Raw genomic sequence first — 22,904 nt, forward strand, 5'->3', positions numbered from 1 at the left:
ACGCAATTGGGGTACCATCATCGGTAGTGCAGTGGGTGGGACTATCTTTCTAATACCTGGAAGTATTTTAATTGGCATTGTCTGTTATGGGAGAAGACAGTCGTCTCGCGGTGACTATTTCACTATGAACCGTATTTCACTGACTAATAAACGAGGGGAGTCCCAAATAGATGTTCTCCAATCAGATGATGACCAATAGTTATTGTTATATGTTTAAGTTATTGTGTTTTATAGTTTGTTAAAAAGACCGGTCTGTAAAATTGTTTATTTGTATATATATATATTGTTGGTTGCTTAAGCTCCGTAAGGCCAGTGAATCCTGAAACGATAATCCCTTATAACGTACTCATGTGTCTAAAATTCCAGTTGTGCCGTCGGCAAGGGGGCATGTCACAACCCAATGATTTTAGTGCCTCGGCACGATGGAATTTTCCCGCCACATGAGAGTCTCTGTGCACAGCAAAAGTTTTCTGCTGCAACAGAAAACCCCAGTGCAAGAGAGTTCCCACCATTTGCATGCAAATTTGTGTCCCACTATTGGCCAGTTCTAAATTATTCCTACGTGGCGGTTAGTGATTGGCTTGCTAGCCGTATAAAATTCTGTGCAACTTCCGCCCAAGTCGGAGAACTTTGAGCACGCTGCAGAGTGCCTTTGAAGATTCCTGACTTGTGGCTGAGCTGATCGATAGCCTGATCACCTATCGATTCTTCTCCCCATCGCCGAGCGCAATCCTTCGACGTACCCTTTTCCCTGCCGGCCTGACTTGTGTACGGATTCGCTGGCCTGAGCCTTGCCAGCTGGAGCAACTCGTGTAGTTGTTTAAGCGACCGGACCACCTGTGTCGTGACTACTAGCAGCGTAAGTAAAGCTTTTTGCAACCAATGCGTTTTGTCTGCCCCTCCATTCACCAGCCCGCCCAAACGACTGAGCAATTAATATATCACCTCAAGTCGGCTCCGGCCATCTGAGACAGAGCTAATTACTGCACAGTAAGCATCTACGTGTAGATGCTTACTGTGCAGTAATTGGCTCTAATTGTGAAGAAATTTGCTACCTGCAAATGCAAGTAGCATATTTACTTAAGATTACTTAGTGCACAGTAGCTCTCATGTAGATGCCTGACTGGGAGCAAATGTGCTCCTGGTCAGCTGGGCAACAGCGGGTAGGAGATTGCTCCCTGCCCCTGGGAACTGCCTGCTGTTGGAGCAGGCTCTGCCACTGGAGCGCAGTTGGGGACAATGTCCTCCTGCCACAGCAGCAGGGAGCTCCCAGGCCCTGCTTTATGATTGCAGGGCCAGGGCTGCTGGGAAATGCTAATTTCTCAGCCTGAGCCATGTGGTCGGGGGGCTGGGGATCTCCCAGTGCTAGCCCCGTGACTGTGGAGCTGGCTTGGGAGAGAAGGATCTTCCAGCCTGGTTCCTGTGACTGTAGGGCTCAGGCTGGGAGATAAGTTTCTCCCATCCCGGGCCCCACAATCGTGGAGGAGGGGCTGGGAGCTCCCTGCTGCTGGGGTAGGGGGATGTTGTGTCCACCTGGGTTCTGGTGGTGGAGCTTGCCCCGACAACAGGGAGCAATGTCCCAGCACCCTCCAGGAGACAGCTGTCTCCTAGCCCCTGGGCTAGCACCCAGGGGAGCCAAGAGCTCCCCCTGGCTGCTGCAGGGGCCGGTTGCAGGGATGCTAAGAGTGAGAGCAGTCTGTACTGGGGGCAGCAAATCTTCTCCTGCATCCCTGCATATGTACACACGTGCCTGGGGGAGTTTACTCAAGAATAATTTGCTCCTGGTTTATTTGCATGTGTAGATATGTCCTCAGTGTAGGGATTTACATTGTATGTCTGGTCCTTGTTTATGCCAGTGCAAAGTCAGATTACAGCAGCATCATGGATCCAGACCATGAGGGTACTTACAGAGTATTGAGTTATGGATTGTGGGTAAGACTGGCACAATTTGGCCCACTACACATACCAGGATAGGCTCATGTTAATTAAGCATCTGCTGTCTTTAGAGCCTTACCATTTTGCTCTTTTATCCAAAGCTTGCTTTTACTGGAATATGCCATATAGTGCCATTCTAACAACTTCTCAGAAGGTTTCTATTTTTAGCCCTGTGATAATGGATAAATGTATGACTCTTCAGCTAGCAAGCTTGCTAGCTTAGATTACTGTCTAATTTGAATATTACTTTATGCGTGGAATTGATTATAAATGATAACTAATTTTAAGGGTTAGGACATAGATACAAAAAATCAAGTGGGTGAAGAACTTCTATCTCTTTAATCTTCTCTTCCCTCGGCCTTCCTATTTTTACCTTTTATCATTATTATTTCAGTTTAAGTAAGCTATTTCCTGAACAAAAGTGTTGCTTATAGTTGCTGGAATATTGCATATAATGCAGCTGGTGCTGCTTTCAGTTGCACCTCCGAGCTACATCTTGATATCAGGCACATATCAACACAAGGGACCATGTATAAGTTACATTACCACAGGAGTAGTCCTAGGAAGCACTGTGACTCATTGAGAATCTTTGGTATCACCATTTACCCCCACTTCCTTTTTGCTCCTGGGTAGTCATTTACTGATGGCCTGTCACAGCACTAAATTGCTGCACTTCTCACTGGCTTAAATACTCTGGCTGGTGAGATTGTGGAGTGAGGAGGACATTGTGTACATAGTCCATGTACTGCTTATATATTTTTATCCATCTGCCTTGTCTGTTTTTTTCTGGACAACTGAACTAAAGGTATGGTTAGCCCATAAAGAAGCTTAAGGGATGTTCTAGTCAGACTCTTCCACTATTGGCTTGGCAAGGATGGATAAAGCAAATTTACCCGCCTGGTGTATTGGCACTAATGTTTCACCATGGACTTAACTTTAATGTAATAAAGGTAGGATAGACATCTATTTACATGCTTCTCAGAAAGATCTAGCAACATGAGGAAGAGTTATGTGCTCTCAATACACTGGATGTGATTGTCCAAGTTTCGTGATTATTTGTTGGTTTGCACATTTCTCCCTCCCCTTCTCTCTTTTAAGAAAGGGTATTCTATTGCGCCTGCCATCTCAGCGTTTAGAGTGTAATTTAAGAATAAAAAAAATTAAAAGGTGCTAGAACAGAGATAAATTGGAAAAAATTACAAGCCAATAGGAGCAGATGATAGAAACCATGAGTTCTGTGGGAGCTTTAGGCTGAAATAGTTGAGCTGCTAATAAAAATACAGGCAACCCCTGCTTAACACTGTTTTGCTTAGTGCTATTTCACTATAATGCTCATTTTAAATTGATACCTGATTTCACTTAGCGCTCAGCAAGTATAACGCTTGCGGTCACCATCTTGGGTCATGAAAAATAATTGCAGTCACCATCTTGGGTCGTCAAATACTTCTGGTTTCACTTAATGTTCAGTTTTTCAGGAACCAATTAAGAGCGCTATGTGGGGGTTGCCTGTAGACACTTGTTTCAATTTTGAGGCTATGCTGGAGGGGCAGAGGATGGCAAATATTCTATCTAGGTGCTAGGGGTGGTCCTGGGAAACATTTACAAGAGGATTTTAAATAAAAATGGAATATCTACCATCGCACTGGAAGGGACAACTTTGGCTTGGATTATTTATGTATTTACTTATTGATATTAGAAGGGATACAGAATATTATTCTCCAGGGAATAACGCCTAACTGAGATGGGTTAGGAAGAAATCTTCCATACAGACAAATTATTTTGTAATTGTCTGCTCCAAGATTTCTTCCACCCTTCCCTAAAGCAAATAGTATCTACTATGAGAGACAAGACAGCCAGCAGATGAATCACTACCTGAATTTCTGTATCATCCCAGGTTGCCAAGAACAGTTCCTTTTATGTCTCCCACATTTGTCATGGTTACAGGATGAGGGGAAGCTGCACTTCAATGGTCCATGTGATTCCTTTGTGACACCCCTTAGCTGACAGGCTTGGCTTCCTTCACCTCTCTCAAGGGTGGGGTCCAGCCAATCAACCACTCTTTGGGGCAGTATGCAAACATTACATTAAATGTTTCACAGTGAAATGCTTCAGAGATGCTCCTGTTTTCTCAAGGGTCATTTTTAAAGTGGATCATCCATTTTTAAGAGCTTTATCAGGCATGCTGGGGTTTTGGTTGTAGCCGTGTTGGTCTAAGGACACAGGCGCACAAGGTTCTTTGGGTAGATGTGATATCTTTTATTAGACCAACTAAGTAGTCGGAAAACATTTTTTTGCAAGTTTTCAGAAGAAAGAAGGAAAGAAAGAAAAGCTTTTTGACTTTTCGAAACATTTATTCTGGGGAGGGTTACAAATGGGAGGCAGTAAAGACCCTACAGGTTGGCCTGAAGGTCTGGGCTTATGGCCTGCCTGTACAGTTTAGTTCATGATCTTTTTAACAAGTATGTATAGCAACAAAGTAAATAAACAAGGGCAGGGGTCTGTGAGACAGGTAAGTGGGTCTGTGAGGCCAGGCATGAGCAATGAAAGAAAGAAGGGTGATTACGCCCGAAAGCTTGCAAAAAAACTTTTTTCCAACTACTCATCAGGCATGTACATCTGCATCCTTGCTTCAAATATAGCACCTGTCCATAGATTCAGGCAGATCCCTTGTTTTGCCTTTATGGCTCTACAAGCAGATCCAGCTGAGTTTGGTCCCTGCAAGAAAATTCGCTTTAGACCTGTGGCTGATTGACATAAAATGGGTCTTTCAAAGCAAAGTGGGTTTTATTTACACAGAGGTATGCAGCAGGCAAAGAAAGGGGTTCAAAGGCAAAAGGCCTACAAGCCCCAGCCTTATCTATACCTTTTCCGTTCCTACTTCTGGGCTGGCTGCATGCTGTTGTTTCATTTCTTCTTCCATAGCATCTGTCTCCAAGCAGCTGCTGACCACTAGCCCTCCCCCCTCCTGTTTAGGCAGGATTTTTTAATGTTCAGTATCCTTTTGATCTTAAGCCCCCAGTCCGGGAAAAATAAGCCTGTAAGCCTGGCTTCAGCTAGGCTCATAGGTGCTTTCCAATAAATAGCATTCTCACTGTTCTCTTAAGGATCCTTGAAGTATTTTCTCTATGGTCATCTTTGGTCATTATTTCATTCTCTGCTTGCTCTTCCCAACAGCTTTGGGTAGGTAGAATACCATCAAACAGGTAAACTGAGGTACATATCACCATAACAAATAATACAGCTCTTCCCTCTGTTCGCCACAATGATACCCTCAGAAATACTGACACATTGATAAAATCTAGGATCCAGACTGTGGAGCCCTTACTCACCCTTATTCACATTTACTTATTAGCTGAGCAGTTATTCAGGCAGTGCTACTGAAACTAATGGGACTAACTGCAGGAATAAGTGCTCACAAATGCAAGGAAGAGCTCTAAATGGTTGTCCTTGTAATCAATAAAATGCAGCACAGCCCTAGCAAGCACCCTCCTGAGAATGAATACAAATATGAGAATATGTGTTTTTTTACAGGCCATAGAATAAGGTCATAGTTTTTGCTGGTAGTTTAAAAAGCAGGCAGACCAAAGAACAGATTCATTCTTGAACAGAGTTGAAAAGGGAGCAGCTATTTAGCTGGGTTTTTTTCTGACTTAAGCTGTCATGAGTTTGCTTTGGAAATGGTATCATTTTATATGCTGCAGAAAAACTGTATTAAAGAAGGGAAAACATCTATTTTGGCATAGTGGCAATCACTTCTTTTCTGACTCCGTTCGCTTACACAGCCGTGCCAGCACACATTCTAGCCAATCCTCGTTAAATAAAAAACATGCTGTCATTTGCAGGCAGGTTTCCATATGAACAGAAACAAAGACTTGCAAGCACGATGCTCCACCTTATAAAGAAATCTCTTTCCTTCAACAATTCCGGTAGGTAGTACTTATTTTTATGCTTTTTCCCCTATATGTTTTAATTTTGGAAATATTAAGCATATGAATTTTATTCCAGGAAACTGGCTCTTTTAGAAGGATAAGTGTCCTAAAAAAGTTGGATTTGTGTCCACTTTGAGGCTGCATTGCTAAATTGAACCAAGCCAGTTCTCTTATAGTGGAATTATAAATCCCATGGCACTTTGGCTTGGTTTTTGAGTGTGTGTTTGCAATGTATTGCTTATGCATCCACTTCTGTTCATAATTTAAAGTTGTAAGATGCTTCACTCATAGAAACCTTTCAGGAAATGTGGACTTGATGGCAGAATGTACTTGTCCTCTTTCACATGGTAAAAATACATTCCAGTCATTACTGGAAGAAGGAAATTGGCCTTTTTTCTTTGAGGAAGGAGGTCTGGATTAGTGAAGCAAGGTGACATCCGGGTGAACTACTGAGGTTTAATACAGTTTCCCCACTGAATAACTGACAATTTCAGCAGCTTTTTAAAATTCATTGTGAAAACTGCAGTTATTAGATTTTTTTTTGTAGTCTGGAGACTGACAGATGACAGTAAGTTAGGGAATTGCAAATTCTTGGTACTCAGCTAAAATGTAAGTCATTTATGTGATTATAGATTGGGACCATTGCATGGCAAGGGACCATGTGGGCTTTTGAGTCCATTCTCCTGAGCCCACAGGAAGCTGTGTAATAAACAGCTACCCAAATGGGTCCACAAGAACGTCCACTGGTTTCCCACCCATCCACACCCCAGCCACTATCTTACATTCCATAAGAAACTTGGTATCTTTACTACAAACCTACAATGGGCACAGGACGAGAGCAGGAGGAACAAGGGCACTACCAGTCCAGGGAACGCAAAGCAATGGCCAGGATTAGCATAGTACGTTATATATATTTGATCTGTGATAACATTTTCAAAAGCACATAAGTTTCTTAGGAGCTTAAATCCCATTTCAGATGTGACATAGTTACTTAGGAGTCGAAATCCCATTGACTTTCAAAGATACTTAAACTCTTCCCTGTCTGAGTCATTTCTAATAATGGGATTTTGGCTGCTAACTGGAGGTGGTCAAAAATGCTCTCCATTGGAAATATGCCATTTCTCCCAAAATTTGTATTTTTCATGGAGAGACACATAGTTTGACGAGATTTCATTTTGGGGAAAAAAGCCAAAACAAAGTGTTTCAGTGAGCTTGAAACATTCCATTTTAGCTAAAGAGAAGATGAGGCTGTATCTTCACTTAAAATCAACTTTCAGTTTCAAATGTGTTGTGTAATACAAATGGTAACATTCCAGCAAATAAAGATGAAATATATCCATTTTAATGAAGCAAAAAAGTCCAGTTGATTCAAACTGACCTTTTTATTAAAAGAAAATGTTTTGCAGGATGTATTAGCTTTTGTTTGTTTGTTGTCATCTTAATTCAGAACAAAAATGCATTTAAAATGCAGGGATTTCTTGTGGTATGGAAATTCCAATTATGAGTAGTTCTACTCCTTATTTAAATACTTCTGAAATCTTTACTCCCTAATCATGTTCCTTCTTGAAAGTTAGCAGTAAAATATTTCCTTTATCTTTGTAGTGTAGTCATGTGTATTTGAAGGAACAGGTTCCTGTATTTATGTAAAAACAAGAATACCTTTTGAATCAACAAATGAAAAGGACAAACTGTAGAGTCTTGAATGCAGAGGCCTTTCCTTTTTGCTCTATGCTAACCTTGCCTGAGAAAAGTACTTCAGCAACCCCTGTGGTTTACCTTTTACTTTCTGCAACTGCTAGGAAGAGGTTGCTTGGTTCCACATTGCCATGAAAGTGTTAAAGACAAGATTTAATTGTTAGGTGAGCCTTAGAAAAAGACTACAGAAGTTAACCAGATCTCTGGGAATTAGAACCCTAAAGAAAAAAACTATTGAGCTAAAGTAACGGAGGCTTCCTAAAAATCAGAGTTTTTAAAGGCTTTGCTCAAGATTTATTGTTGTAATCTTTTTTGAACTACCCAGAATAGTGACAAACTTATCCACAAATTAAACATGGAGCAGTGGACCAGCGTGGTTTGTGATTTCATAGCCAGGGGAAATCTATCAAAGGAATGAGGATGCTGCAGTTAGCATAGATTGTCCTCTTCCTCCCCTTAGTCAATACTGACATACCAAAATGGCATGGCAGCCACAGACCCTGGGGCCTGAACTTTGACAACCGCAAGTTCCAGATATTTGACAGGAGGGTGAACACTTGTGCAATCTGTGTCAATATTGCAAAACAGGGAAATTACCTCCCGATTTTGGGGTACGATTAGCTCATGGCCAGAAGAATGAGAATTGGTTGATTTGGTAATTTCAGTTGTAACTAACCTTTAGACCCATCAGGGCCTACCTAGCCCTTTCTTGAAAAATGCTATTTGCCTCATACCCAGAGATAGAGTTATTCTTCTTTTATCCCGGCTGCATTCCTTGCTATTTAGCTCTGGGTACTCCTGGCTTTAGAATTAACAGTGTGTTTGACAGGCGCTCTCTACATTTTTCCATTTCAGTTCTTCACTCTATGCAGTGGACAGTGGTAAACTTAGGTAGCCAGCTGCAGCTCCTTGATGCCAAACTGCCTAGCCCAAGTGGAAACTAGAGTAACGGGCAGTCTTCTCTAACTCAGGCAGGGCACAAAGCTCCATTATGCCATGTGTCTCCTCAGTACTGCCGCTCCTGCATACAGTGAGAACAGAGTGGGGAGGCAGATGGCACAGGAGACTCCTTAACTGCATGTGCCAGCCTTGCCATGGCAGAGCTTCTCACAACACAGTGGGAATTTTTTGGAAAAAAATCTTCAGCCAGTTTAAAAGGCCTGGAGAACCCAGCCCAGTACCACCATCGTAACTTTTCTCATGGCTCTTCATGGAGTGTTTTCAAACAGGATTTTTAAAGCTAAGCTAAGCAATAAAGCAAAAAGACATAACAGCATTTTTCAAGGCACTTGCCTTTCATAGCTCTTTTTTTTTTGCCACTCCAGCTGAAATACTGATATGATGGCACATAATTGATTGTCATCTGATACTTATCTAAACCAACTATAAATAAAACAGTAGCACATGTTTGTGACATTCCCCACAGCACACTGCAGTAGTTAGTTTTTCCTGTTTTGGGGCTTAGCTTATGAAATGCATTTTCATACGTACCTTGTTCATCCAAGTGTGGAGAAAGGCTGTGATATATAATAGTCCTATATTTGAGTAGCTTGTCCTCTACCACAAAAGGCATTGAAGTTCAGGGAAATATTCCCTAATTAAAATTATATGCATGCATAAGTACTTTAGTGAATCAGGGCACAAGCCCTGGCCTTAGAGGTATGTCTAGGATTCCAGATTTTATCTATGTTCTGACACAGACCCTTAAAGACCAGATAATGTGGAGTTGGCAGGATCCCTAGAGCTGGCATAAAACTCACTGACTCAGTGCATGCAATTTTAGTAATAATTCTAATTTATTAGTATAAAAACTACACACCATAAAGACATATATTGAGGACGTACTATGAATAACAAACAGTTTCCCCACATGGGTTTTAGGTTCTTCCATTGGTGACAGTCCTGATTTACCAACACACCTCAGTCTTAAAGAGGAAGTCATTCCTGTCCTTGAGAGAGTTCACCTGGCCTTTTCCTATGTGGAATCAAGTTGTAGAGGAGAATAGAGTAGAACAAAACTACAGAATATTTGTCAGAGGCAATAAAAGGACAACGGGTGTGCATGTCCTATTTGCACGGTAGAGATACCCCATCTCATTGAAAACTAGAGTAAAAATATGCCCAAAAATATGCCCAAAAGCTTAACCATTAGAAGCACAAAGATTTTTGTTGTTTTTAAAACATCTATATCCCAGCTCTGTCCACAATGACCATCCACATAATGTGAAACACCTATGTAGCTGGCTTTGTTCTTAAACCTGGTTTAGCTTTGTAAAGGAGGAATACCTGATTTAGGTTCCAAAAGGAAGTAAGTAACAATGTATTGTTCTTTAATGGAACAAGAACAGCCTACAAGATGGGCACATGCTGTTTGCTAATGACAAAAGTCATCTCTAAAATGCAGAATTTTTGGTCAGTTTAGAGTCACAGCTGCCATTGCAATAAGAATACCATTGCCCTCCCATTTGCGGAAGGTTCATTGGCCTTGGATTTAAGTTCCCCCTTTTTGGCAAGTGCATGAAGTTGAGATGGCACCTGTGTATTGATCCCCAGATGAAATCAAATCAAAGGGATTGACTCTGCAGTTTTCCAAGATAGATGGCAATCAGACATCTCAAACTGCAGCAGCTCAGCAAAGTGCTCATTGCTAGAATTGGCAGCAAAGGAGGGTTTATTAATTTACTTGGAACACATCCAGCATAACTATTTAGCTAAATTCCAGGTCAGTCAAAATACAGATTGTGAAAAGTAACATGATAAATAATGGCTCAGAACAATTTTGGAACAGCCTGTATCTCAGAGCTGCATGCATGAGGTTGTTTGTCAGAAATGGGCATTATATGAAGCATGGCACCTCAGAGGAAACCATACCCACTTGTTCTATGTTGTATGGATCTTTGCCTTGGGGTTGGGTAGAATATGCGATTTCACACACTGTATGGCAAAAAGAGAATGAATGAAGTGGCTGAAGCTTCCTGAAAAGCCTGTTCACAAATTGTATGCAAGATTGTGTTTGTTGACAACAGGGATTGAACATAACATCTCTGGATCTTAAAACAAAAATATTTACTGTTTAAGCTAAAAGACCTATCTCTGGAAACTGAGGATTCAGTAGGTTTCAACTTCTCTTTGTGGCTCAGGGAGCCATATTGGGTTTCAGCTGCTTGCAGCTTACTATAGGGAGAAAGCTGAGTGAACCCTCACTTTTGTAGTTTGATTAGTGTTTTGTGTTGCAGACATACCGTAGAAATGATGCAAGTGCCAGGTGAGTCCTGGGAACACCCCTTGACAAATTATGGGGGTTTCCCAGAGAGTAGTGGAAATTTGACCCTCGGCTTCCAGAGTTCCTCTGGAGGTATCTTATGACATTTACCTATTGGAAGTCTCCCAGGAACAGCAGGACTAAAAACTGTGTTGAGACCTGTGGGATGCATATGTCGAGGGCACTGAATTTCAGAGAGTTTAGCAGAGCTAGTGTGAATGAAGGGTGAAAGCACAGGTGTCAGAAAAAACAATTCATCCTGACTAGTACAGATGTTGAGAGGTAGTTATTCTAAAATCAGGGAGAAGGCAGGGTAAATTATCCAATTGTTTGTGGGTTGATGGGTGGAAAACAGCTGATTCTTTTACTAACAAAAGTGTTCTGGTGTGGGAGGAGTTGTTTTGGCATGTCATTAAGATCAAATAATAGCTCATTTTGTGAAGTAACAGATGTGTTGAAATTATTGGTGTGTAGGAGGGAGACAGGTGGGACCAGGTATGACACCCAGAAGCAAAATGGGACTCCTTAAGTTTGGTAGATTCCAGCTAGAGTTTAAGTCTTGTACCCAGAAATGTTTTGGGTTTATTTATTTGGGGTGGGGAGGGTAAACTTATTCTTGACTTTAAGACTTATTTAGCTTACAGCATTCCAACGCTGGTTTATCTGGATGGAGCAAAAGCTATAAACAAATATCTACCCTGATTATATGCTCTTTTGGAGTAGGGATTGTCTTCTTCAATAATCACATGTGAGGTGGCAGTTCTGTAAGAGAAATAATAACAATGAGTGCGAAACATGGCTTTGATATTTAATATAGCTGCCACTTGTTTACTGAAGGTCACCCATAATGGGCAGCACACTTTCAAATTGCCTCTTGTTCTCTGCTGCTGTGCAGCGTGGCAGAGAATTGCTTTAATAACGATTTGGCCTGCATCTAAATGTACACTTTGACCACAGTGCTCTCATGGCCTCAGAACTATCAGCTGATCTTCAACTACGCAGCGGACAATGCAGTCTAGATAAAGTTACAGACCTATCTCACTAATGGGAAACCAATTACATTTGTAGCTCAAGCATATAAAGCATACTGGTGTACGAAAACAAAACGTTTTCTACACTGACTCTCTCTCAGAATTAGAAAGCATTATGCTAAATTTAAAACCAGTACCTTTTACTTCCATATTCCATCAGTGGAACAAAAACCTGCAATAATATTTCCATGGCTAATGATACTCTTGTGGGGTTTCACCACATTTAAATATTTATTACAACTTATTTGAGAGAGACTCCACTATAACTTTTGCTTAGAGGAAGAGAACAATGTAATTGTCTTTCTGTGGGAGGAGTCAGTTACAGAGCATTTTAACACACATATGTAACAACAGGCTTCTCTCTCTCTTTAGGGTTACAGAGGGCAACACATAATTATGAGATTTTCTATTGGTGAAGAAATCTGGAACCCAAGATTAAAAGAGCAAGAAGATTTTAAGCAGTAAGTTCCTACCTTTTCTCCAAAAGCATACTATGTAGTATATTATATTTTGGTTCTGGATAATTTATTTTCATAATAATCCTGCACCTGCATTTAGGTGCTGAGTTAATTCCTAACCATGCATGGCAGAGTTTTAGTTGTGCAGATGATTAGTAGTATCTATTGGCTGCATGGTACTAAGAGATCAATATTCTTATGCATAGGTCTTTATAATAACTTTGTGCACCTTGTTTAACATGTTCTACTGCTTTGCAAATAGAGCAATTTGCTAGCAGGAACAAATGTCTCTGAAAAACAAATTGGTGATAGAAAACAGATTTATTTATGTTATTGCTTTGAGTCAGACAAAAAAAAGGCCTGGAATGACTGGGAAAGCAGTTAAAAATGTGGAAGCTATTTCTTTTTTTGCATTTTATGACAAGAAGTCTAGGCTATGTATTCATGTTATCTAAACTAAAACTCTTATTCTATAGTTTCAAACATGCATGTGGGACTTTTATAGCTAATGCAGAAGGGCAAGTGATATGATCCCTCAGTCAGTGTAAATCTGTAGTTCAGTGACATCAGTGGAGTTGTGCTGGTTTACACCAGCTAAGGATCTAGCCAACTGCCTCTGCACCAGTGTTTGCTTTGTAATGAAGACAAACAGGAGCCATTTCATGGGAACTAGTTCAAGAAGGTGAAGTGATGTTGAGACCATTAATAAGCAGGTTGATACAGAAAAGCTTTGTATGAGGAATCTTTCTATAAAGGGTATCTGCAGGAGAAGAGTGAGGGTCCAGTAAATTTATCAGTGGGATTTCTTCTTTATTTCCCTTCTGTTCAAATTCTTATCCCTCACCTTTGGACAGACAATTTAGATAAATCAGACAAGACAGACAGGATTCTCTTCAAGGATTATTACTCTCTATGATCAGTCAGCAAGGAGAAGCCTGGGAAGGTTTCTCACACCCAGTGGAGGTATTTTCTGCTTTTTCCTCCTGTTACACCAGATTCCAGTCTCATTACTCATGCTGAATAGTGCTTTCCTCCACAAACTGCCCCACTGAAATTAGGAGAGCAAAGTGCTGTTCACCATGACCAAGAAGTACCAGAATCTAGCCCTTAACATTTTAAATATTAGGGTTGTACATAGGACCTCTGCAGTAGGTTAGGAGATTTTAAAAGTTTACGCAAAACGCCAGACACTCAAAGGATCAGGACCTTTTTCGGTGTTAGACCTTTTGAGTTTTGTGTGAGTAAAATTAGCTTGTGTGTGTGTAAGGGAGGAGGGAGGAAGACACAGCTATGGTCTTACAAAGCTCTTACTTAGAGATTCTGATATGAGCTGCTCATTGGTAGAGATATTTCACACGCCCACACATAAATTAATCATAGCTGCTGTTATCCCAAGCCTTTTTGAAAGGATCTCAACAGGTTCTGTGAGCTAAAGCAAGAGACTGGCAGCAGTTACTTGCAGCAGTAACACAGCCACCCAGCGCTGAGTTGTGACGAGGCTGCAGCTACTGTATGGATGGCATCACCAAACCTGTTAAAATATTTAACAAGTCTCTGTATCACAGATGCTGTGAGTCCATACTCCCCTGCCCCTGTGTCAGAGAAGGTTTCACATGTCATCATATCTTTTGTGGAATAGATATAGTTTCATTGACAATGCTTCCCTTTCGGTGGACTTGACAGCTTTGGAGGGATAACATAAGCCACCATGCTACTTTAATCTAGATATGCTATTATTTGTGTTGTGGAAATGCCTAGGGAAGCTCATCTGGGCCCCTTAGTGCCAGGCATTGCACACATGGAAGAAAAAGTGATCCTGGCCACAGAGAGCTCATGGTGTAAAGAAAGAGGAACCTATGCCATGCCCCCCAAATTGAGACTTGCCATTGGCAGGATTGTAGGAGAAAGGAATCTGCCATTGTACAGGCATAGGGAGTGGGGTTATGGCTCATACAGCCAGTATATCTGCTGACAAGATCATACAGAATCAGACAACACCCAGCCTCTTTCTTTGGAGGGACATCTCATGCATCTTCTGTTTGCTCCGAGTCTTCAAGTCACCTGTGAGCACCACACACATTTTCACTGGGAGATCTGTGTGCTGTAGAGGAAAAGCAACAAAGCTTCAACTGATTTCCACCCCACACAGCCTCATCCCTATGTTTTTTGTGTGGAAGATGCCCTCTGCCCTTTAATGACAACAGGACCATGCTGCCAAACTGTGGTTCCTACCACCCTCTCTTTCATAGGTACAAGAGCTCTTCACTCACACTTTGCTGCCCTCCCCACCAAGAAGCCGAGGGTACAGCATCCAGCTCACACTTTGTTTTTATTTCTCTGATTCCTGACTTTGGTATTTACAGCCTAGTACATGGCTTGCTAAATTTTTTTAACCTCCAGAGACAAATGCCTTGTAGCTTTTAGATACTTTTATAAGTCCAGATGCTGGAAAGCGGTAGTGATTGGAATGGATTACCCATATTTCCTCTGGTACAAACTGTGACCCAGATTTCACCACCCTTTCTTGCTTTGAATAGTGCCTTACACCACAAATGCACCCGCTGATTTTGGTGGGATGATTCACAGCGTAAGGTTTTAATCATTGTGTGTAAGCGCAACATAATCTGAACCTATATTTAGAGCACAGTGGCACCCAACTCTGAGAATGGCAGACAGAGTCCATTAAAGAATATGGAAAACACCCAGTAAATTGGTTTTAAACAACGTTCTTCTGACTTAGGCTGACAGAATGCAGTAAAAGCAAAAATGTCCCTGCATCAATAAGTTATTAAAATTGATATAGAACATCCACATTTCCATTGACTACCACGCAATTGGTGGTGTTGCATTAATGCTTCCTGCTACAAATAGACTAATGCTACTTAGTGCAATTAAATACCGAGTGCTGTGAAACGCAGGCATTTTTATGGCAGCTTATGGAAAAATAGAGATTTCAGTTCTTGTGTATAGGATAACACAGATCAGCTGGTACAAATCACCATAGTGCCAATCAATGGAGCCACTTTTATTTACAATAGCTGAGGCTATGGCCCTACATGTCTAAGCAGGAGTAGATGGAATATGTTTAATTCTGAATTGAATGGATCTAAGTGCTGCACACTGAGCCTCACTCATGGAGGGCCAGATGGTGAGCTCTTACTCCAGCTGATTAGTAATTACTCACAGCAGTGATCTCAGTGGCACAACACATTATGCAACAGCTCAGCAAAGTGTGTAAGGATTTTGCTATCTTGCCCGAAAGAAAAGAACAAGAACAATACTCTAAAGTGAGCAATTCAGATAAAATGTCTAAACTTCATGGCTAGAGACAGAGATTCAAAAACCCTGAGCCTGAATTGATTCAATCTTTGCAGGTTAGTCTAACCTGGCTAGGCTGAATCAGTTTGTAACCACTCAGATATCCCAAAAATGCAGGCACATGCCTGCAGTGGCTCAGACTAGAAGCTGGGGGATGCTAGAGCAGCCCCCACTTCCCTTCTACGGTACTGAGCTGAGGGGCATGTGGCCAGGCCCTGGCAGGACGCTCTGATTAGGGAGGGGTTCCCCCCCCCCCGCTGACCCCTCCAGCAGGAAATTGATAACACAGTGTTTATCACCCCATTAAGAAAACAACAGAGGGACATTACCAGCTACCTGTTGATTCTGCCTTTGTCCTGTCTGCCACAGGACCCGTAGCCAGCATGTAGTTTGCTAGCTAATGCTGAAAGGTGTCTGTGTAAGGCAGAGGGGATGGGGGAATCACTACTTAGCAGGAAGTGGTGAGGGGAGGGGCGGGGGAGCAGGGGGCAGCCAGGCAGATGCCTGCAGTCTCTGCCAGAGCTCCAGCCAGGGAGCAGAGTGGAGGGGCCAGCTCTGTTGTGGAGCAGAGAGCCCAGCCCAGGCAGCATGCCAGGATGCTGGGGGAGTCTGGTTTAACTTAAACCAGCAAAGGGTCTGGGACAGACATTGCATAAACCAGTTTGAGCCAAATCAGTTAAGTCTGATACTACATTCAACCAGGCTTATCTCACACTGTTTCAGCCATTTTCAAACGGGTTTAATTTGCACCAAACATAGATTTCATAGATTTTATAGATCCCTAGGGTTGGAAGGGACCTGGTAGAAGGGACCAGTCCCACCCTAACCAATTTCCTGAGCTCATTGAAGTTGGCCTTCTGGAAGGCTAGCACTACTGCCCTACTAGTTGTCTTTCCCACTTTACGCCAGATAGTGAATCCTATCAACTGGTGGTCACTATCCCCTAGGTTACCTTGTACCTGTAGATCCCCCACCAAGTCCTTTCCTGTGGCCAGCACCAAGTCAAGTAAGGCATCTCCCTTAGTGGGACTACATACCTCCTGTGTTAGACGCAGAACAGAACATCTGTTCTGTTAAATATTTAAACCAGTCTTTGATCACTTAAGCCAGGTTATGTGTAATATCTATCCCTAGCCCATGAGCCAGTAGAAGGACTCATGGGACATGAAAGTTACACTTCTATTGCAAGGGTTGATCCAGATAAGTCACAGCACAGGAAATTCATTTCTAGTAGAATTCAGTAGATGTGCTTCCCCAAGATACCCGTCCTGAGTCACTGGCCCAAGGCCCAGTCATATTTACTGGCCCAGTTCTAGGTGAGCAGCACTTTACTGCACATGGCCCAGGTGGGCCCTTCACTAAATCTGTGAATACAGGGGAGGGCAAGGTAAGACTGAGAAGACACAAAAGTGATTTTTGAGGCTCTGAGGAGTATAGCATGCTCAGCTAGATCATTTTACATATCCTCTCCATGCCTAAGTTCTGTGACTTTGTGCTGCATTTAAAACCTTTTGTGGAAAGCTCCATATCAGAAACCCATTAGAGCAAGACTCTCTTCAGGACATAGGGGCTACCTGACCACATCCATTCAAAAAACTTGTGTCCCTGCCAGAGTCTGATGTGAGAGACCCATAAATGGATTCAAATGTCTCCTGCCATAGCTTACAGCAGACCCCTTGCCTTTCACCAGAATTCAGTGGTTTTCAAGAAACCTTATCCCTGTTTCTGCTTTAGATGCCCTTTGTGCTACCCCATCACTGGATCTGTAGACCCACTGTATCAGGCCTTGCCTTCTCCAAGTTGGCTAGCATTTGCGCCCTGAGCACTGAGGTGTCTGTGCTACAGCATTTGGTAGTCTTTGCTAACCACTAACCATATGCTAGAAAACATTGGCAATGTGCAGTGGGTGCATGCGGGTGCACGTGCAGCTCCTGAGATCGGCCATGCACCCCCTGGAAGTGCCAGCTGTGAAACCGGAAGTGTACCTCTGGTTTCGTGGCTGGCTTGGCAATCAACAGCTGGGGGACTCCCCCCCATCCCTGGCTGGCGATCGGTCGCTGGGGGACCCTCCCCACTGTCGGTGATCTGGTGCCCCCCCAAACTCGGGAGGCACCAGTCGTCCATGCTAAAAGTACTGCTAGCACAGAAGGAATCATTCAATGGTGGCACCTGGAAAGAAATCTGGACCGTAGGGGTATTGTGTAACCAGCTTCTCTTAAATGTTTCTTACATATATTTTTTGTCTATTTCTTACATATGTCCACATGCAAAAGGCAGGAGCATCAATACTAACATCCCTATGTGTTCTTACTGGCCAAGTGTGTGTGCCATCATGGACTGGGGATATTGCTGCTCCCATTAACCCAGGATGGTTCCTCTGAGTTCCTTTGTTGTTTCCTTAAGCATAGCAGTTGTATTTTGGGTAAGCAATATGTTTCCCTAGGTGGAGATTCAGCACATTTCATAATCTGTTACTAACCTCACTTCCTGGAGAGCACCCAGAAGCCACCAGCTGGTCCACATAGCCTGCTCTAAGCCCAAGGGTTATGGCCCATAAGATAGGACTTATCTATACCCTGTCAGCAGCTGGTCTTAGGAAGTCTGAGACAGAGTATGCCCTGCTCCTCAAGTCTACTTCAGAAGTGGAAAATTGTTCATGGGGCTGCTCCAGATTCACCCTCTAGTGTCTGCTTTTAGACCTGTTAGAGACTGAGGGCTCTAGAGCGGGTGCTGGGGACAAGTAATGAGCAGATTTTCTTTTCTGGAGCACATGAGAGGATTCATGGCCCAAAGTCCTGTCTTTTCTGAAACAAGTCCACAGCATCCTGCTACAGAGGCAGTGAGCGAGGCATTGCACTTTCCATGGCTACATCAGACAGAAGCAAGCTACATAAGCAATGTATCAAAGCATAAAGTTTGTCACCCTAAACCAATTTAGTGGGGCTTTTCTAGCAGCTGAGCTAGTGAAGGAAGCTGTTGCATGTGACATGTTGTAGGCAAGAAATCACAGCCACAAGCACTCACTTGCTGATCCACCCCCAGCTGTTATGATACCGCGTAAGTACCTGGAATTCCTGCAGCATCCATTTTTCTCTTGTTATTGCTGTGCTGGTTCAAAGAATGAAGTAGTTCAGATTATTCAGTGTCGTTGAGGTGTATTTGGAGAAGGATAGACAAATGAAACTAACAATTAGAAAGCAAGGGGGATGAGGAAAACAAGGTAACCCTAAACCAGCATACACAAGCACGCACGCACACACACACACACACACACACACACACACACACACACACACACACACACACACACACACACACACACACACACGTGCTCATCTCTGAAGGTCAGATCTTTAACCAAAGTCTGAGCCTAATGCTGTTTTCAGAAATAAAACTGTATTTATTTAAGCCATTGAGTTGCAATTTCAAGTTTTACTCTGCTGGCACAACTACTCCTTTCAGTTATGTTCAGCCTCTGCTAATGCAGTCAATGGACTAATTGTGTGAAGTGAAGCATATATACACAGCAGTGTTTTCTATAGGACATCCTACCACTTCCTGATCTCATCTCACTATACACTACACTGCCTTCTTGCAGTCCGGTTGCCAGCTACGTTCTAGATTAATTTCCATGTCTTGAAAAGCTCCGTTGCATTTCAGGGGACCAGCTTTCATGGGGCATCCATAAGAGGCATCTATGCAACAGCCTTTCACAGTATAAAAGGCAGATTGACGATGTAGGCAGTTGGCAAATGTGAAAACACTGAAGAGGTGTTATGATCCTGGCAGCACTGAGAACAGTACGTGCATTTTCAGGGGAGGTGAAGAGAAGGCAATTAAACAAGATGATTATGGCCAGTTGAAGACTAGCTGGGTAAGGCAGCCTTGAGAAGAGGTTATTGAGTAAAGGCAACGACACTTTTGAACTGCAAGCTCCCTTCTCATCCCTCTCTTCCTGCTGCTCTGAATATTTTTTTCTACTGCAACAATTCTCCATTGAAACCACTGGCTTTTTCTGGGGAATATTATAAATATTTTAGCAGCAGTTCAGTGTCACTTTGAAAAAGTGAGGCTGGATTTTTATAGCCTTCCCTAGCCCCCTCAACTCCTCCTCCCTAAACAAACCCTCATTCTTAGTGCCATCACAGGCTGCTAAGATATTAATCAACATTAAAGGTCCTGCCACTTCAGCAGAGAGCTGCTGCAGTATTGAGTACCAGGGACCACATTAGAGAGACGGACATCCAGAAGCCTGTGGAAGTTCATATGAGGAGTCTCAGGGAATTCAGTGGGCTTTGAACAAAGACATAGAAATGGCCCTGAGAGGAGAGCAGTTCTCACAGAGAAAATATATTTATCTAAGCCCAGGTGGCTTTGTGGGCTAGAAAGGTTTAGATGTGCCAGTTCGTTTAGCCAAAAGCACACAAAGGAATGATGTCCTCAGCCTGAATGACTCCAAACCCATTTACAGTTACTTGAGGCCAGCCCTTGGAGTGAATCCAAACAAAGGCTGAAACTCCTGCCTCTGGAGCTGTAGTGAGACACCTTCACCACTTCAGCCCACCTACTGAAGGGAGGGTGGGATAAATAGGAAGACTGATCCAGCTACTTATAATCAAAGGCTCTATCAGAACACATATACACAAGGGAGTGGTATTAAGGCTCACTTTGATTTCATAATCTTCAAGAGTTTAACAATGCAGATTCAGAGTGGAATTTTTAATACAGCTCAGCACTGGCCTAACTTTACTTCTGATGCAATTGATGATAGAGTTACTTCAAAAGGAGCTCAGGAAGATCAACACTGAGCAGTTCAAAGACTTCCCCCTGCTCCCCCTCACCAAAGATATATATATATATGAACAGGGACAGCTTTCTTTAGACACTATCAAATTAGCAAAAATGAAACTAGCCTTGAAAGTCACGTGATTGAAAATGCTATGTGAAGCTCTCAGAACAGTTTTAGCCACAGGGACTGAACCCTGCACATAGTATTTCCAATGGCATCAGTCCCTTGATTTGTAAATCAGCTGTGCATAATGCAAAACAACTTTGATTCAAAACTTTGAGTGATAGATTATTATTCTGTCTGTGGGTCTGACTTGGGCTTGTATTTTCATTATGAAAGGCATCTAACAGATACTTTGTAAGAGAGAGCCTCTATTCCAAAGAGTTTTATTCTATGTTTAGGCAAGACTGACAGTAAATGGAAGGGGGACTAGAGGTACAAAGAGAAGTGATGTGCCCATGACCACACAGCAGTTCTGTGGCAGAACAAGGAACATTTCTTCACTCTCTGTCTGCTGTTAAGAAGTCCTGCTGTTTAAATTTATATATCTATATATATCTATATATCTATCTATCTCACTCCTGCTTGCACTTCCATTTTCAAATTAAAAAACTGGTCTTAGAGAAACACTGAAAGACACATCTTTTCTACAGTTCTTATCAGTTCCTATTTCTGACTTACTCTGCCTGTTATAAGAATTCACAATATTTTTTTAACCATAACAATAGACGTGCACACATGTGTTTGTGTTTCACTTTTCTTGTTTTCAAAAATGACCGAACCATTTTGCTCAAACCAGAGCGTAAGAACACAACCAGGTTCCTGAAGCAGACACCACACACAGGGGAGATGATGACTTCTAGTTGCCACTGCTGCCAGGATCACAGTCATGATCAAGTGGCTGCAGCAGCAGCTAGTTTTTTCTTTCCCCTGTCCCCAAAGTTGGTGCTCCAGCCTGCTGCCCTAGTCCCCTGTCCTAGTTATGCCACTGGCTCAAACCTATATTTTTCAGCCTTAGAAAGAGACCAGGCATGGAAAACATCACAATGTATGTTGAAGTGGTGGAAGTTTCTTAAAATTATCAGCAACTGAAAGCAAGGGCTTAGAATGAAAATGCTGGGGCATCATTAGCTATATGGCATGGGTGTACTGAAAGAAATGAAGTTGGTTACAAGCAAAACACCTGTTGACTTTCAATGGGACTACATTGCATGGGCACTTGTGAAAATTCCACCCAGATCTGCTTATTGCCCTCCAGTTACAAATACAACATGCAACTTGTCATGAAGACCTGTTACAGGGATTGGCATTCAAAAGACATCCTCAGATGGGACTAGATTTTCAAGAGCTTAACGCCCAGCTTGCTCTAGTCTTGGGAAACTTTCCTGTAAGAATCTCAGTGGGAACTGCTGGGTGCCATGCCTTTTTAAACATCATAATTAGGTTGGTACATGAGAGCTAAGCTCTCTGGAAAATATGGCACTCTGCTGTTTTGGAGATCTAGCTATGAGCTGACTGCTGTGGATGTATGGAAGTAGGGTTCTAAGCTCAGGTCAGCTGTTCATAATCAATGGGACCATTCATGTGTTCAAAGCTAAGCATATACGTATAGGGTTTCCTGGATGAGGGCCTTGTGTTCTCTCAGCTTTAGCACTATCCAAAGTGGAAGTACTTTACAACATTCTGAGCTGCTTTAGACAGGCCTGAAAGGGACAACAGCAAATGCCACTACATGTGCACAAAGCCTTGAAACCCTTGTCTCCAAAACCACTGACCAGATTTTGTAGTGTGTGTGTGTTTGTGTAACTGGTCTTTGTCATATGTCTTTCAGGTCACTCTCTGCAAACAGGCACGAGCTGATCAGGTTACAATGGGAGTTATAAACAGGAGTGGCAGGTATCACTTGGCTCACTGCTTCTGCTTCATAGTTCAGCTTTTTGTACCGTCAAGAGTGCGCAAGACTCTGCCCAATATCCAATGAAGACATGCATGTTAGGACGAAGGTGGTAAACCAACTTGTGTGCACACATGCATCTATTTAAGATGACTTCAAGCACAGGAGCTGCTGCACTTGGACATACAAAGTGATGTAGGTCCTGACATACTCTAGGTAGTTCCCTGAGAGACGATGTTTCGGCGAGGGTTGACTGCATGGCTCCCTCGGTTGGTTGGCCTGCTTGTTGCTGTCTGCTGTGCTGTATCCCTTGTCTACATGTTGGCCTGTACACCAAAAGGAGATGATGAACAGCTGGCATTCCCTTGGGCCAACAGCCCCACAGGCAAGGAGGGTTACCAGGCTATGCTGCAGGAGCGAGAAGAGCAGCACCGCAATTATATCAACAGCCTGAAGAAGCAAATCGCACAGCTGAAAGATGAGCTCCAGGAGCGGAGCGAGCAGCTGAAGAATGTGCAGGACCATTACACTGACTCACTGGGTGTGGGGCTGGATCGCAGCAACCCCGAGAAAACCCAGACTGATCTGCTGGC

General features: G+C 42.7%; 1 protein-coding gene and 1 long non-coding RNA gene across 6 annotated transcripts in view; one reads left to right on the forward strand and one right to left on the reverse strand.

Annotated features, from left to right (window-relative positions):
- Positions 1-22,904, forward strand: part of CSGALNACT1 (chondroitin sulfate N-acetylgalactosaminyltransferase 1) — a 105,836-nt gene that overhangs the window by 49,869 nt on the left and 33,063 nt on the right. Inside the window, 3 exon segments of the mRNA XM_006027559.3 lie at positions 5,778-5,861; positions 12,225-12,313; positions 22,249-22,904. The exon segment at positions 22,249-22,904 is cut by the window's right edge and continues 1 nt beyond it. Of these exon segments, the coding sequence (XP_006027621.1) occupies positions 22,546-22,904 (359 nt within the window). The 5' untranslated portion in view covers positions 5,778-5,861; positions 12,225-12,313; positions 22,249-22,545.
- Positions 9,403-22,904, reverse strand: part of LOC102388865 — an 18,583-nt gene continuing 5,081 nt past the window's right edge. Inside the window, exons 3-4 of one of the 5 annotated variants that reach the window (XR_003094990.1) lie at positions 18,694-18,731; positions 9,403-11,583 (exon numbers count right to left, since the gene is read on the reverse strand). This is a non-coding gene — a long non-coding RNA (uncharacterized LOC102388865). Of the gene's footprint in view, positions 11,584-13,959; positions 14,412-18,693; positions 18,737-22,904 lie in introns of those variants that run through there. The other 4 variants (XR_324312.2, XR_003094991.1, XR_001358337.2 and 1 more) reach the window with 4 other exon arrangements.

This window comes from Alligator sinensis, unplaced genomic scaffold (genome assembly GCF_000455745.1).
Source record: "Alligator sinensis unplaced genomic scaffold, ASM45574v1 scaffold1092_1, whole genome shotgun sequence".
NCBI lineage: Eukaryota > Metazoa > Chordata > Crocodylia > Alligatoridae > Alligator > Alligator sinensis.